Source organism: Nicotiana attenuata, unplaced genomic scaffold (assembly GCF_001879085.1).
Source record: "Nicotiana attenuata strain UT unplaced genomic scaffold, NIATTr2, whole genome shotgun sequence".
NCBI classification, from domain to species: domain Eukaryota; kingdom Viridiplantae; phylum Streptophyta; class Magnoliopsida; order Solanales; family Solanaceae; genus Nicotiana; species Nicotiana attenuata.
The window spans coordinates 223,785-239,012 of NW_017671475.1; the positions used below are offsets into that span (position 1 = coordinate 223,785).

The following is a 15,228-nucleotide window of genomic DNA, read 5'->3' on the forward strand; positions in this document are numbered from 1 at the left end:
AATTTCAAAAGTGACTACAACAATTATGGTCTAACGTCACACTAGTTTTAGACAACGCCTGAAAAGTGTGCCCAAAAATATATTTGGATACACTTTTAAGGGGTGGCCTTTGTATGGAGCTTTTGGCTACGGAAAATTTGGCTACGCTTTAAAAATGTGCTCTTTTAATTTATTAGGCCACACTTATTAAACGTTGCTAAATTATAAAATAATTGGCAACATTTACTTGAGTATGTGGCACTCTTTTTAAGCGTGCTCTTATTATAATTGGAAAAGCAACACTTTATAAATGTGCTCTAAAAGTCCAACAAATTATTTGGCTAAAATATAATATTCCCTCCAAAAAATATAATGTTCCCTCCGATATACTCTAGGTAAAATATTATTTTTTCAATTTCAAAAAGGACAAAAAGATCTCTCTCCATCGCTAACATCTCTGTGGATACATTAGTTAGGGTTTCTGGCTTCAATTGTGGATACTGAATCTTCAGGATTAGGTACTGTTAATTTTTGCACCGGAAAGATTAGGTACTCTTAATTTCTGAACCTTCTCACCTTACTTTGGGTAGTGTTTTTGTTTTCAAAGTATCGTCTCAAAGGAAGAATTCCGTTTCCCCTTTCTCTTAGGTACTGTTTTGCACCTTCTCGCCCTCCTCGTTCCAGATTGAAGAAATTTATAAAGCTAGAGAAACGGGAATTCTTCCAATCTCAGGTTGGTGCTGTTCTATTTCAATATTTTACCATCTTATGGTCTCTGATTGCTGTAGTTTCATATCTAATTTGATACTTATTCCAGAAAAGAATGAACTATAAATTAATTATTCCTCTTCTAGTCTCCAAGATTAGTGATTTATTTTAAAATTCTAGCAGATTTGTGAGCCTAATTCTACAAATCGGCTTTGTTATCTTTTGATTGTCATTTTCTTGTTGATTAATCTGACGTACAGTACGTCTTAGGCTGATTTGTTCTTTTACCATGTCAGTCGCGCCTCAGAATACCAGAAGTGTCTGATACAACATTCATTCTTTTGAATATTTGAGATTTCTTAGTGATATATTGAGGGGGGGGGGGGGGGGGAGGAGCGGAGGAAGGTGTAGGGGTTGTAATAATAAGTTTATGAAATCTTTTTGTTCTGGTATTACAAAATATTGCAAACTCTGTTGCAGATTCATAAACGCTACTCAGCAGTTGAGTTTGTTAGTATAATATGACTGATGTGCTGCACTTCTAGTTTCCATGTCAGTGCCCGATCATTTGTCGACCAATTTAGAAACAACTGGCTTCTTAGTAGATTCAACTTTTGTAATAAAGTAGAATCTGTAAACATCAGGGGAAACCATAGAATTAGAAAAACAATAAGTTTAAAAACAAACTTACGAAAATATTTTAGACAATAATGACTACCAACATTTCAAGTTTATGGGCTCTCTTTCTTGGTTATGGGACTATTGTTGTAGGTGACACTGTTGTTGTTACAAGAAAATTAGTGCCGACAAGGTGGTAATGTCTATTGGGAATATATTGTTCCTGCAACTTCTCAGCAGTCCTATAAATGGCCTGAAACTGGATTCATTTCACAAAATGCATTGATGAGTTCTGTAGTTTTGCGCAGGTACTAACCCTGAAATATCAACTGTAAATTAAATGTCATCTAAACAATGTACGATAGAGAAGCTCTTGTTTTGAATAGCACAAAAGTCTTGTAGAGTAGCACATTGCTTGTGCCCTTGATCTGCTAACTTCTTTTTCATTTTTTTCCTAAACAGAAGAGAAATTAAAATGTGTTAAGTGCGACATAGGTTAGCAGAGAATTTATATCTTCCTTTATTGTGATAAGTCAGATGATTTATCATCAATAATTAAGTGGTCCCCGAGGTTATATTTGTATATTTTGCCTTTACATTCCAGAACTGTTCATCATTATTGTTCAATCCAGGGTATGGTATGACTTGAGATAACTGTTACTGGAACAGTAAAGCATGGTTCCAATACTGAGAAAGTTCAGTATCCTTCTAGCTTCAAATATACTAAGTTAAACTAGTGAATATCATAGGTTCTTTCTTACCTCGCAACTGCATGAGTGAGCTCTGAAATGTCAATGTTAATTCATCACAGAAGTTTCTTAGCTTGTAACGTGTTCAATAGATTGTTCATTGGACCGGTCATGTCTTTAATAGATTGAACTGGCTCTTTCATTCAATTGATGGTTAGCTTTTAGTTTCAAATTCAGTTTTCCCTTGATTTATTATTGCTATTATCCTGCAGTGATGCTTATCTCCAAAGTATTAAAACAGCCTTAGATTTTCCAAATATGCAGTATTGTTTAACTGATAATAACCATTATATATTGCTGGCATGCATCAAATGTTGCAAATGATTCCTTCAAACATAATAAGAATATGATCCTCAGTGTTGTGAAAAGCGTTCGCTTCCTCGCTTAAAGCGAGAAGCGAAGCGAGGCGACCCTATGACCGCTTTTGCTATATGAAGCGACTCAGGTAGGCAAAAGCGTGCGCTTCGCACTGAAAAGCAAGAAACGACGAAGAGAAGCGAGGCGTCCGAAGCGAGCGCTTCTCTGTTTTAAACACCTGCCAATCTATTTAATTAAAAAAGAAAGGTGTTCTTTTATTAAAGAACACAACCAGTAGCAACAAAGAGAAAGAGGCGACCAGAGTTCCAAGTCTTGTACACTTTCAACTTAACATACTACCAGTAGCAACAGGTATGTGATTTCTATTTCTATTTCTACTTCTTCTTCTTTCACAGTTTCAGCGTCCAAATAGCAGCGAAATGCTGGCGAATTTTTTTCCCTTCGATTCTTCTTTCTCAGTCTTCTCCTCTTCATTGAAATGCTGTCCAGTTCTTCTTTCACTGTTTTTACGCTGCCCAGTTTTAACAGAATGGTATACTTCCCTTCTTAACAGAATTTATTTTAATATTTTTTTTTAAAATTCCGCTTCACTTAAAGAAAGCGAGAGCTTCGCTTCTCGCTTCTCACTTTAAGCGAAATGGGGGTTGTCGCTTTTCCTCGCTTCACGCTCTTCACAACACTTATGATCCTTTAAGTTTACAACAAGGGATCAATCTGGTAATTCTGATGAGTATTGGTGAATTTGCAGCCAACATATATGAAAAGAAGTTTTAGCTGTACCGTTTTGATCAAAGTATCAATTTAACAACCTTGAGTGAACTACACTAATTTGGTATTGGATTGTCAACCAAAGTTTTCACTTTTAGTTGACTTGGTTAGATATAATTCCGCATCAAGAAAATCCGGGATATCAATGTGGACCAAAAACAATGACATCATGAAAAGAGAAACAAAATGTGATCAAATTATTAGATACTACACAAATAGCATAACAGATTCTTTGATCTGACATTTTGAACCAAAAATGTAAAACCAGTTGTGAAGCTTATTCTTTGCTAATTTTTAGTGAAAAATTCAAATACAAAAGGGAGACACAAATAAACACCAAACTAAAGAATGACATCAAACATTCATCGTTTTTGGCAAGCTAAGATTTTATATGTTCTTCAATTTAGGTATGTGTAGATACCTTTTTTTTTTGTTGCAAATTGACATGGTCAACAATATATCTTTTTTATTGCTTTAATTTCCTTCGATTATGTGCGACTCGATTGATTTTAAGCTTTCCATGTCAACTGCTATGGTGGCTATATTCAAGCTTAGAACCTGTTCCATTTCGATATTATGTAATATCTTGTTATTTTGTGATTTTTTTTGTAAAACATATGTATCTCTCACTGGAAAGCTTAAGATTTTATTGTGAGAAGGTTAATATTAGCTCATATGAATAAAAAGTATATTGGATAAGAGTTAGCGTTGTGTTTGAGTAATTTGGTAAAACTTACATTCTGAATTCTAACTTAGAGTATGCATGATCTAGGATACATATGTGGGTTGTGTTAGCGTTGTGTTTTCCACAACCAACCCAATGGAAACCAGGCTTTTGATGGGTGGGTTTGTTTGTTCCTGAATAATATCCTTATTTCTGGTAGTTGATATATTTTCCTTCCTTAATCCTAGCAATTTGGTTGGTAGTTATTAGATGCAGAATGGTTGATATTCTTAGGATGCAGTGATTGCCCCCTGGCAATTTGATTGTGGAAATGAACTAAAATTTTCATGTAAAATGATTATTTTTTGAGTACAAGAGTTCATAGATCTTAGTTATTTATGGTTGCAAATTGTTCTGTCAAAATGTAATGTGGTAAATTTTTCTATCAAAGTTACCTTTTAGTAATTTTAAAATATGACTAGTTCTGGAGTTTCTTTTTTTGAGTTGAAGAAATCAGAAATAGCTAGTTAGATTTTTATATCTTAACTTCTTTTAATTATATAATATTTGTACGAACAAAATACCTTTTAGGTGTCACTATACTTGCCAAAGTGCACATGAAACTTTTTGGTGCGCAGAACTATTATATTATCTTCATGAAAAACTTGGTTTAGAATTTTATTACTTTCTGTCTTTGTTTTGTGGATCCTAATTTTACCTTTTTTTATCCAAGAAGATAAGTCACGCTCGGGAAGATTTGTGGTGGACGTAAAGTTGTATTTGGCTTAGCTTAAGTGTCCTGACTAGGTAAGGAAGTCCTATCATTTTACAACACATGATTTTACAGATTTATTCTTGACATTTAGGATTTAGTTTTACCATATAATTAATGCTTAAATTATTATATATTTGAAGATCTAATAAATTTTAGTTTTATGAATTCAAATGTTCCATCCAATGAATGGATGGATTTACCAAGGTATAGCAAAGAGTATATCGAGGGTGTTCAATCTTTCTTAGATTTTGCTTACTATTATGGAGATCCTCAAGGCGAAGAAATTCAATGCCCATGTGCAAAGTGTTGTAATATTTGTTGGACTCGAAGGAATGTAGTGTATGACCATCTAATATGTTATGGGTTTGTTCAAGGTTATACAAGATGGATTAATCATGGGGAATGGGAAATTTCGATGAATGCTAATTGTGACATGGATGATAACATTTACTCGTACGATGATATTGATGGGTTGTTGAATGATCAATTTAGAAATGTTGCACATGCTGGAGGAGTATATGAAGGCCCAAATGAAGATGACAATAAATTCTATAACTTAGTTGACGAGGCAAGCCAAGAACTATATCCTGGTTGTAAAGGATTCTCTAGATTATCTTTTACAATCTGTCTGTATTTATTGAAGTGTCTACATGGATGGAGCAATGCGTCTTTCACTTCTCTTTTAGAGCTATTAAAAGAGGCGATGCCTGACTTGAACATTCCTATATCCTACAATAAAGCCAAATCTATGGGAAAGGATCTCGATCTTGATTATGAAAAAATTGATGCATGTCCCAATGATTGCATGCTATTTAGGAATGACCATAAGGATGATGAATATTGTCATATTTGTGGATCATCTCGATATATTAAATATCCTGAAGTAGATAGCGATGAAGTAGATAGCGATCTTGAGGCTTCCAAAAAAGGTTATCCTGTTCCAGCAAAAATTTTGAGACACTTTCCATTAATTTTTAGACTTAAAAGGCTATTTATGTGCTCAAAGACAGCAGATACATTGAGGTGGCATGACGAGGAGCGTTCTAAAGATGGAAAGTTAAGGCATCCTGCTGATGGGCAAGCATGGAAAGACTTTGATAGCTTGCATTCAGAATTTGCAAGGGATTCTCGCAATTTGAGACTTGGCTTAGCAAGTGATGGGTTCAATCCATTTCGGACCATGAGCATATCTCATAGCACATGGCCAGTTATTTTAATGGTGTATAATTTGCCTCCTTGGATGTGCATGAAGCCAGAGTACTGTATGCTTTCTTTGCTTATACCTGGGCCACGATCACCTGGAAATGACATTGACGTTTATTTACAACCATTAATAGAAGAGTTAAATGTTTTGTGGGAGTCCGGGGTAGAAACATATGATGCTTCAAGAGATCAAACCTTTCAAATGCGAGCAGCTCTTTTATGGACAATCAGTGACTTTCCTGCATATGCTATGTTATCTGGTTGGAGTACAAAGGGAAAGTTGGCTTGCCCTTGTTGTAATTATGGCACTAATTCTCGTTATCTTAAACATAGTCGAAAAATGTGTTATATGGATCATCGTGTTTTTCTGCCTATGGATCATCCTTGGAGATCTAATAAAAGGTCTTTCAATGGAAAAATAGAATTTAGGCCTCCTCCACCTTTGTTAAAGGGAACTGATGTGCTTAATAGCTTACAGAATTTTAACAATGTGTTTGGGAAGAAGCGAAAGAGAACAAATGATGGCCCTTGGAAAAAAAGGTCAATTTTTTTTGAATTACCTTATTGGCAGCACAACTCATTACGTCATAACCTTGACGTAATGCATATAGAGAAAAATATAGTGGATAATGTAATTGGAACTCTTTTGGACATTTCTGGCAAGACAAAGGATCATGCAAATGCTCGTTATGATCTGAAAGAGATGGGCATTAGGAAGAACCTTCAACCAAAGGATACAAAGGATGGCAAGAGAGCAAACTTTGCAAAAGCATGCTTCTCAATGACCAATGGTGAGAAATCAGTTTTCTGTGGTGTTTTAAAGACAGCAAAGCTACCTGATGGTAGTGCTTCCAACATATCCAGGTGTGTGCAGCTAGATGAAAGAAAATTATCCGGTTATAAAACCCATGATGCCCACTTCATGTTACATTACTTGTTGCCAATACCAGTTAAAAGCATACTTCCTGATCATGTTGCTATCCCTTTGATTCGTCTAAGTTCTTTCTTTCGCGTTTATGGTCAAAAAGTTATCACAATGGAAGAGCTAGATTGCTTGGAAGTAGAGATTAGAGAAACAACGAATCAATTGGAAAGAATTTTTCCTCCAACTTTTTTTGATATAATGATTCATTTGCCTATTCATTTGGAAAATGAGGTAAGGTTGGGAGGTCCAGTTCAAAATCGATGGATGTATCCTCCTGAAAGGTATATGTGTACATTAAAATCATATGTTCGCAACAGAAATTATCCAGAAGGATCTATTGCTGAGGCATATTTGGTTGAAGAGTGTTTGACTTTATGCTCTAGGTACTTACATGGAGGTGTAAAGACTCGATTTAATCGACGACCCCGAAACAATGATGAATATGATTCAATTAATGCACAATCTTCTAGTTTGTTCCCTAATACAGGTTGTCCTTTAGGAGCGAAAAAGAGTGATCCAATTATTTTAGATGACATGTCACTAAATCAGGAACATATATACTTATTGAACAATTGTGATGAAGTTCAAGAATATATAAGGTAATTTAATCACTTATAGCATTTATTTATGTAGATTGTTATTAAATTACTTTATTTATCATTTTACTAACAAATAAAAATACTTGTTGTGTAGAGAATATGAGGTTGATGTTAGTAATCAGAGATGAGGATCTAAATGGAGCAAGGCCAAGAAGCATAGTCAAAACTTCTCTCAATGGTTTGAAACTCGTTCTTTGAAAGAGGATGTGCCCGATCTTATAAAGCAATTATCCTTCGGACCAAATTCAATTGCTAAAAGATATTCTGGGTATCTCATTAATGGATATAGATTCCATACGAGGCAGCATGATGCAAGACGTAAAACACAAAATAGTGGTGTTACATTAGTCGCCCTAACTACAAGTTTTGCAAGCTCAAAAGATAAAAATCTTGTTGACGCAAATTTGACTTATTATGGTAGAATAGTTGATATAGTTGAGTTAGACTATTATAGCCATTTTAGGGTTGTCTTATTTAAGTGCGACTGGTATGAGGTTGAAAAAGATATTTATGGCCTTACTTATGTCTACTTCAACAAGAAATGTTATCAGAACGAGCCTTTTGTCCTAGCATCTCAAGTACACCAATGCTTCTATGTGCAAGATCCATATGATCAAGATAAATATTATGTCATGAAGACTGTCCCGAGAGACTTATTTAGCATAAGTGATGAACTTGAATCTAATGCCCCACAGTGTTATGAAAATGAGTCATCTGAATATTTGGCTGGCCCATCTATACCGGAGGATAATGGTGAAGTTGCCTTAGTAAGGAGTGATGTTCCAGCAACCATTCTTGATGTACCTCCAGAAGGATTTCTAGCACAACAACTTGAAATTTAATCGGATGAAGAGTTTGATTTTGAAGATACATCATGAGTTTTTTTTTCTAATTCAAGTAGAAAATAGCTTAGCCATTTTTTTATTAATAGCTAGAGATACATTAAAGACTGTTGCTTTAGATTTAAATTGATGTTGTCTATTTCGTCAAGTTCAATATTGAATATTTTCTTGCTGATCGATTTCTTTGATGTGCACATATATTTTCTACTCATGCATTTTCAAAGTGTCCCTTTTCGTATCACTAGAAATTACTTGAATGGTTATTCAATGTGTCCCTTCTGAGGAACCATATTGTTCATATATGGATCGAGAATTTTCTCTAGTTTTGAATAGAGAAGTGAACGTGAGTAAGTAGAAATTATGCTTCGTAATTTGTATTGTCCTATTACCTGGAGTATTGGAACAAGTTTTAACGTATAAACGTATTTGTTTTTTATTATTATCAGGTGGTGCACATAGAAGATATTGGACTAACCAATTTTAAGGAACCAAGAGATATTGAACAGGTATCATTGTTCCATTTTATGTTGATGTTTGCGATAACAACAGACTTAGTGATTTGAACCTTTGTCAAAAGGATGTTTAATAAGGTCGAATAGATACTTTCTGTTGAATGTCTGTTGGTAGAAGAGGATAAAGAGGATTCTATGATCTGGACAGCGAACAATGAATTGAAGTTCTCTGTTAAAAGCTGCTATAACCTTCTTCTGAACAATCTGAACATCTCTAGAGTCAGGAACCTTTGTATAATCTCTGTTATAAATTTCTCTAGATGCAGAGAACACCACTTCACAAAACATAACCTCGTAGCCTCTTTGAGTAAAACCAGGAAGTAAAAACAGGCCACGGGACAACTAACTGCAGAGACTAGTGTATGGTGTTGTCAGATGCAATTTAAGATCAGTGTTGGAACTGCATCCTATGTATTATTCTCTCTTTTTCTACATGTATGTATGTCTTTATAATTGGTATTCCCTATAATAAAGAAACTATTAGATGAATCCAAGATTGTTGCTTTTGGTCATCCTTCTATGACCAATAAAAGATGGAAAACAATCCTTTCCATCAGGCTTGTTATTCATGCTTAGTTTGTGGTACATTTCTGGTGTTCAATTGTATCGAATTTGCCGTCCTGTTGGAAGGTACAAACGACTGCAGTTCAATTAGTTGCAAAAACTAGAGAAACACGAAGTTCGAAACAAGTTGAATCCACTATTGTGGTCCACTAAAAACTACTAGAGTACTTCAAGATTTATTTCTGCTACTTTCATCAAAGGGATAGTGGCCAAATATAATCGATAACAGATTCTCTACATCTTTCCAATAGAGATTCACAGAAAATACAGCCATATAATCTCTGCTAAATTGGACTGTTGTACATAGAACAGTGGATGAGTCAGTTCCTAACTAATTTTATTATTCACCAGGCCTTCACATCTGTCTGAAATTTCAACTACGTACTGGACAGACAAGTCCAACAAGAAGTACTCATCTTGTAGTCTTTGGTCTCTAAAGATTGAAAGAGAAATTAAGAATGAAGAAGTACAAGAGATAGATAGACAGAGAGCTCTTGAAAGGATGCTAAATCTAATGAGTTGAATTATTAGATCTTTTCTGTTTTGATCCATTCTCTGCTAAATTGGACTGTTATTTTTCTGCACTGTTTCTCCATAGTTTCAGCTACATTTTCTGCATCTTTGAGCAGTATTTTGCATGCAAATTTGGCACTGTTTCAGCTGCTTAGGTGAAATAGTTCTACTGCTGAAAGTTTGAGAAGGATTTTTGTTAAGTTGTGAGTCTCTTTTGGGCTGAAATTCATCTAGATTTTTGCTGCAATCTTGGGTTGAATTTGGAGGGAGTTGACTGAGGAATTGACTATAGTGTTTAAATTCTTCTAAGCATATATTCTTACTAGTTGTTAGGCTAAAGTAATTTAATTTTTTTGTATGTAGGATGAATCAAGCGGCAGCTCTTAAGAGAAAAGTTCTGAATCCAAACAAAGCTCAAAGTCCAATGAAGAATATAGGTTTCGATTTCCAATACTGATCAAGTGCTGAACTAGCCAAAAAATTTCAGATTAAGAGAGAAAAGCTTGCAAGTGATCGCAATGATAAAGCTGCTAAAGAGCATGCATTACTTGGAGTTAAAAGGAAGAATTGTATGCCTGCAACATTAGAAGGACAAAGTAGACAGAGGTTAACTCAATCGGATGTGTCAGTTCAAAAGTTAGGAAGGAATAGATTACTGGTGTACGAATCAATCCAATCGTCTTCAAGGGAAGATCTGAACACTTCACATAATATTGCAAGTAAAGGACAAATTAAACAAAGGTCAATTCAATTGGAGGAGCCCATTCAAAAGCAAGGAATGAGTAAATTACCTGTGCCCACATCTATGATCCAATCATCTACAAAGGTAGATCCTAACACTTCACATATGATTAGAAGAACACAAGGTGAAGGAGAGAAACAACTTGATATTCAAGAGCTACAAAATTGCAAAAAGGTAAAGACAAACTCAGTCCTACCGTCGACGAGTGTTAATCAGTTTCTAAAAAAATATGGGATACAAGTCGGTGCTGAAAAATATCCTGATAATCACCCAGAAAATGAAGTTAGATTTATGTCCTCTCCTATTATTGATGAGCGTGAAATAGAATCGAATAATTTTGCCGCACAAGATGAAGTTGGTGACGATGAATTTATTGGAGATGAGGATATGAACATCGATGGTGCTGCAGGTGGTATGTCTTAAACCTTATAATTATTTTACATATTTTGATTTTTTCTTCTTATGTCTTTCTTGTTATATCAATCTAGGGACATCAGAGAAGAAAAGAGTTCGAGAAAAAACAACATGCAAGAATATTCATGCAAGAAGTTTTGAAGAAAGAGAGGAGGTGACATTTCATAAAGGACAAGCAGTTGGACCAACTGACAAGAGAGTATCTGATTTGACCAACCTTTTAGGAACAATTGCAAGGAATCCAAGATTTATCCCCTTGGTGAATACTAGTTGTCATGCTGTGTCAAAGGATATTAAGCGACGAATGTGGGAATATGTCAATGTAAGAATAATTAATTTTTTAATTATATATTTTTTGTATTTTTCCTACTAAGAAAAGATATGTGTGTGTGTGTGTGTTGTTTTGCACAGTCCAAGTTCTTAATTCCAGCTGAAGGAGAGAAGTGGGTAATGACTGGTCTTTGTGATGCTTGGAAGCGACACAAGAGGAATATTAAGAAGAAATATTTTGATAAAAATGCTACTATTGAACAAATGCTACAAAATCGACCCAATGAGATACCTGAAGTTCAGTTCCGTCAATTGATTGAGTATTGGGATGACGAAAATGTCCAAGTAAGATTAAACCGTGCATTTCTACATTTTCTACCTATTGTTGCAGTATATATTTTTTTCCTTTTTGATTTATTAATAATATGCTTCCTTTGTTGTTAGGCTACGTGCCAATTGAATTCTGAAAACAGGAAAAAATAAAAGTGGAGGCATCGAATGGGACCTATTAATTTTGCAAGAGTGCGTGTGGCATTGGTAATATTTAGTCGACACTTTGTAATCTTACTTTTATTTCTTTTTGTACTTTGTCGGAATAAAGTGATATCTTTTTTATATCTTCTTTGATGTAATTTGTAGCGTGCAACCAAAGAGAACAACGAGGAACCATCAAAGTCTGAAATGTTTATTACAACTCGTACAAAGAAAGGGAAGGAAGTTCATACAGATACTCAAGTTGCAATAGTAAGTCATGCTGCAAGTTAAGTCTTGTTATTGTATTTGTTGTTTGGCTTTTATGAATTGCTTGAAAAGGATTTTTAGCGTCAGAAGGACTTAATTTCCATGGTATTTTTGCAACCAGCTAATAACTGTTTCTGCTATTATCTTTTTTTTCTTTTCTTGTTCTTGCTGTTTGATGTCTGTATTGTCTCTACAAGTTTGATTTTATTGTAGTGAAGATATGGCTGTAGTTGGGTATATAATAAAAACGATGAGCTTTGTTATTATGTTCGAGTTTCTCTCTGTGTGTGTGTGTTTTAACTTGGACAAACACATTTTGCTTGAATAATGTAATATCTACATCTTGGGATATAAATTACAACCTGCATATTGATATGCATCCCTTTAGCTATGAAGCAGCTTAGGAATTATGAATAGAGAATTTTATCCTATAAAGAAATCAAAAATAATTATTTCGTGAAGTCTCGTCTAATACTAATATCTATAAAGTCTCGTCTAATACTAATATCTAATCACTAATAAATCTAACAATCTAAAATATAATAAAAAAATAAGTAATAAATTAAGGTTCTATTTCAACACGGAACAAAGGGGACAATATACAGGATGGGTAGAAAGAGGTGTGATACTTGGCATGATTCAGGGATCTCCATATCGGGCTTTTGCAACTCATCTTTGGGCCAAAAATGAAATAAGCTTTGAGAAATTTTTATAGATCCTCTACAGATTGTCGAATTCTCATATGTTAACTAACTTATTTTGGGTGAGAATTCACCCTTGAAACCTGAATTTGGTTGTGCACTTCTAAAGTATCCAGTGTTTTCAGATTTAAATTTTTATAGAGTCATAGATCGACCATACATTTTTGTGCTATAGCGTTGTCCTTTTTTACTGCCAATTGGACCTGCAATGTCCAGTTCTATACTTGACTTACCTGTGTTTGATGGAGATAGTTACTTACTATAAATCCTTCATATATGTAAAAACAACTTATTATAAGTTCAACCTACCAATTTCAAAAATTGTCCATCAAAATCTTCGCATGTAGGCAATAACTGTGCCATTTTCCAATGTTTATTTGATTCTTCTTTTTGGAAACAAGTTATCCTAAAGATGTTGAGATGATTTAATGTATTGCTGTAAAAAAATATTTTGCATTTTTAGAGTGCATTTGTTTTTGTGGGGGGTTTCTAAAGAAGTATTATAAACAAAAACTCCATATGACAGCTTCAGTACAAGTACTTTTGGTACTTAAAATGCTACTGTCATGATATGTCATAAGGAAGCTTCCAAGTTTTGCATTGTTAGACAACCACAAATGATTTATTTGCCAAAGATACAAAAACAAGTATACATTGAGATTAGATTCATGTATTTCCAATCTAGCCTAGATTCATGTCTTTGCTGTGCCTTTCTTGAAAGTAAGAGTCTAAATTTTCATAACTCAAAAGCTGCAGTGTAAACGCAAAAACCTTTTGCCAACAGCTTCAGTTTGTTTGTTTCAGATTTTACCTTTTTGTAGGTTGAGATTATAGTATGTGCAGTTTACTTGTAAGTGATGTGCAATAATATTTTTTTTGACAGTCTGAACTTCAGAATTGTCAAAGTTCCGGAGAAACAGCAGATGATGCATTTAGGGCTGTATTTGGAAAGGAGCAGCCTGGTCGGGTTAGATGCTATGGTAGATCGGTGACGACAAGCTCTCTGAAAAAAGATGAAGAAATCACCAAGCTTAAACAAAAACATGCCAATGAAATAACTTCTCTGAAGGAAGAAATGAAGGAAATGATGAGAGAAGAAATGCGATGTTTTTTTAGTCAAATGGTGAAAAACAACCCTGGACTGGATTTTCATGATATACAAGGGTGTGTTGGATCTAATATTCCTTCACCAGTTGATGCAAGTAGTGCACGAGCTATGAGAGGCCAAAATCTACCACATTCTTCTGGCTCAACTCACGCCCCAAGTCTTGAAAAGGTATTTATATTTCCCAATTTCAAAAATTACCTCAATCTTAAGTTACAAAATCATGCTTTCTAACCGGGGTATACTATATATATGTTTCTTCCTAATTTTTAATTTTATTTTGAATGTGTAGGAAAATACGGGTGATGCAATTGGATATGGTGGTCACAAATCAATTTGATTCCTTAAAGTGAATGGTGAATACCTTTTGAACAATTGGGATGTTTATTTTTATTGGTTCTATAAATATGAATACGTTTGGTTTTGTAGAGGTCTTTGCTTGTGAACTCTTGAACCAACAGTGCTTTATTACTATAGACAGTACACAAACTATGTTTCTTTGTTGAAATTTATTTTAAGTATATGCATTTGAATTATTTTTATTCTATTACTTATTATCTAATTTAATGCTTGAGATATATATGTGTGTGAGAACAGAATTTGATGCAAACAAATATAGTTTTTTAACCACAAAATTGTGGCTAATATAAGTATTTGAAAAATAAATTTGTAGTGTAGACAAAATCGCTACGCTTAAAAAGGATGGCCATAGGGAATGTCAACCTAGCATTGTTGGTGATAGATGTTGCTCTAGAAGCCACACTTTGTAAGCGTAGCCTTTAACGTGACAAAGATCATGCTTCATAAGTGTAGCCTTATGTCATAAAAGCGTGGCTATATGAGAAAATATAAGTGTGGCCTTTGTACCGTATCGGCCACACTTTTAAAGCGTGGCTTCTAAGGCAACACCTACAAAGTGTGGCCAATAGTCAAAGGTTAGGTACTTTAGGCCACCCCCCAAAAAGCGTTGCCTAAAGTCGTAAAGTGTTGCCTTTGCCCAAATGCTACACTTCTTGGCATCTTAGGCCACACTTCTCAGGGGTAGTTGTAAGCCTAAAATGTTGTAGTGAGTAATCGAAATTTAGCCATTTTTCATGTAAAGATTAATTTGAACGAAAACACTGTTCAAAATCCAAAAAATATTCCAGCATAATATACTGGAGTTTCAGTATAATATATTGGTCCAACATAATATACTGGAGTTCCAGTATAATATACTGGTCCAGCATAATATGCTGGAAGTTCATCCAATCTCTAGTATATTATGCTGGAACTTTCCGTGTGTTGGAGTTCCAGCATAATATGCTCGAAGTTCGTACACAAGTGCATCAATCTTGAGTATATTATGCTGAAACTTTCCGTGTTGCCGCCAAATAGTGGATGTTTCTCAATGACTTTGCAAACGATGGCTATTTTCAATTACCAGTCCGAAAACTGGCTAGCCCATGCTATTTCCAATCGATTTAAAGGGATGTGCCGTTCTACACTTAGCTTGTTTCTAACTTTTTTTTTTTTTTT

General features: G+C 34.5%; 2 protein-coding genes across 2 annotated transcripts; both read left to right on the forward strand.

The window, feature by feature from the left end:
• The first annotated feature begins 4,769 nt into the window (after positions 1-4,769).
• Positions 4,770-8,148, forward strand: LOC109208526. The gene is made up of 2 exons (XM_019371651.1): positions 4,770-7,306; positions 7,596-8,148. Exons 1-2 carry the CDS (start codon positions 4,770-4,772, stop codon positions 8,146-8,148), a joined length of 3,090 nt encoding a protein of 1,029 aa, XP_019227196.1.
• Positions 8,149-11,343: 3,195 nt separating this feature from the next.
• Positions 11,344-14,050, forward strand: LOC109208527. Its single transcript, XM_019371653.1, has 4 exons — positions 11,344-11,508; positions 11,803-11,907; positions 13,489-13,881; positions 14,003-14,050. Exons 1-4 carry the CDS (start codon positions 11,344-11,346, stop codon positions 14,048-14,050), a joined length of 711 nt encoding a protein of 236 aa, XP_019227198.1.
• The last annotated feature ends 1,178 nt before the right edge of the window (positions 14,051-15,228 follow it).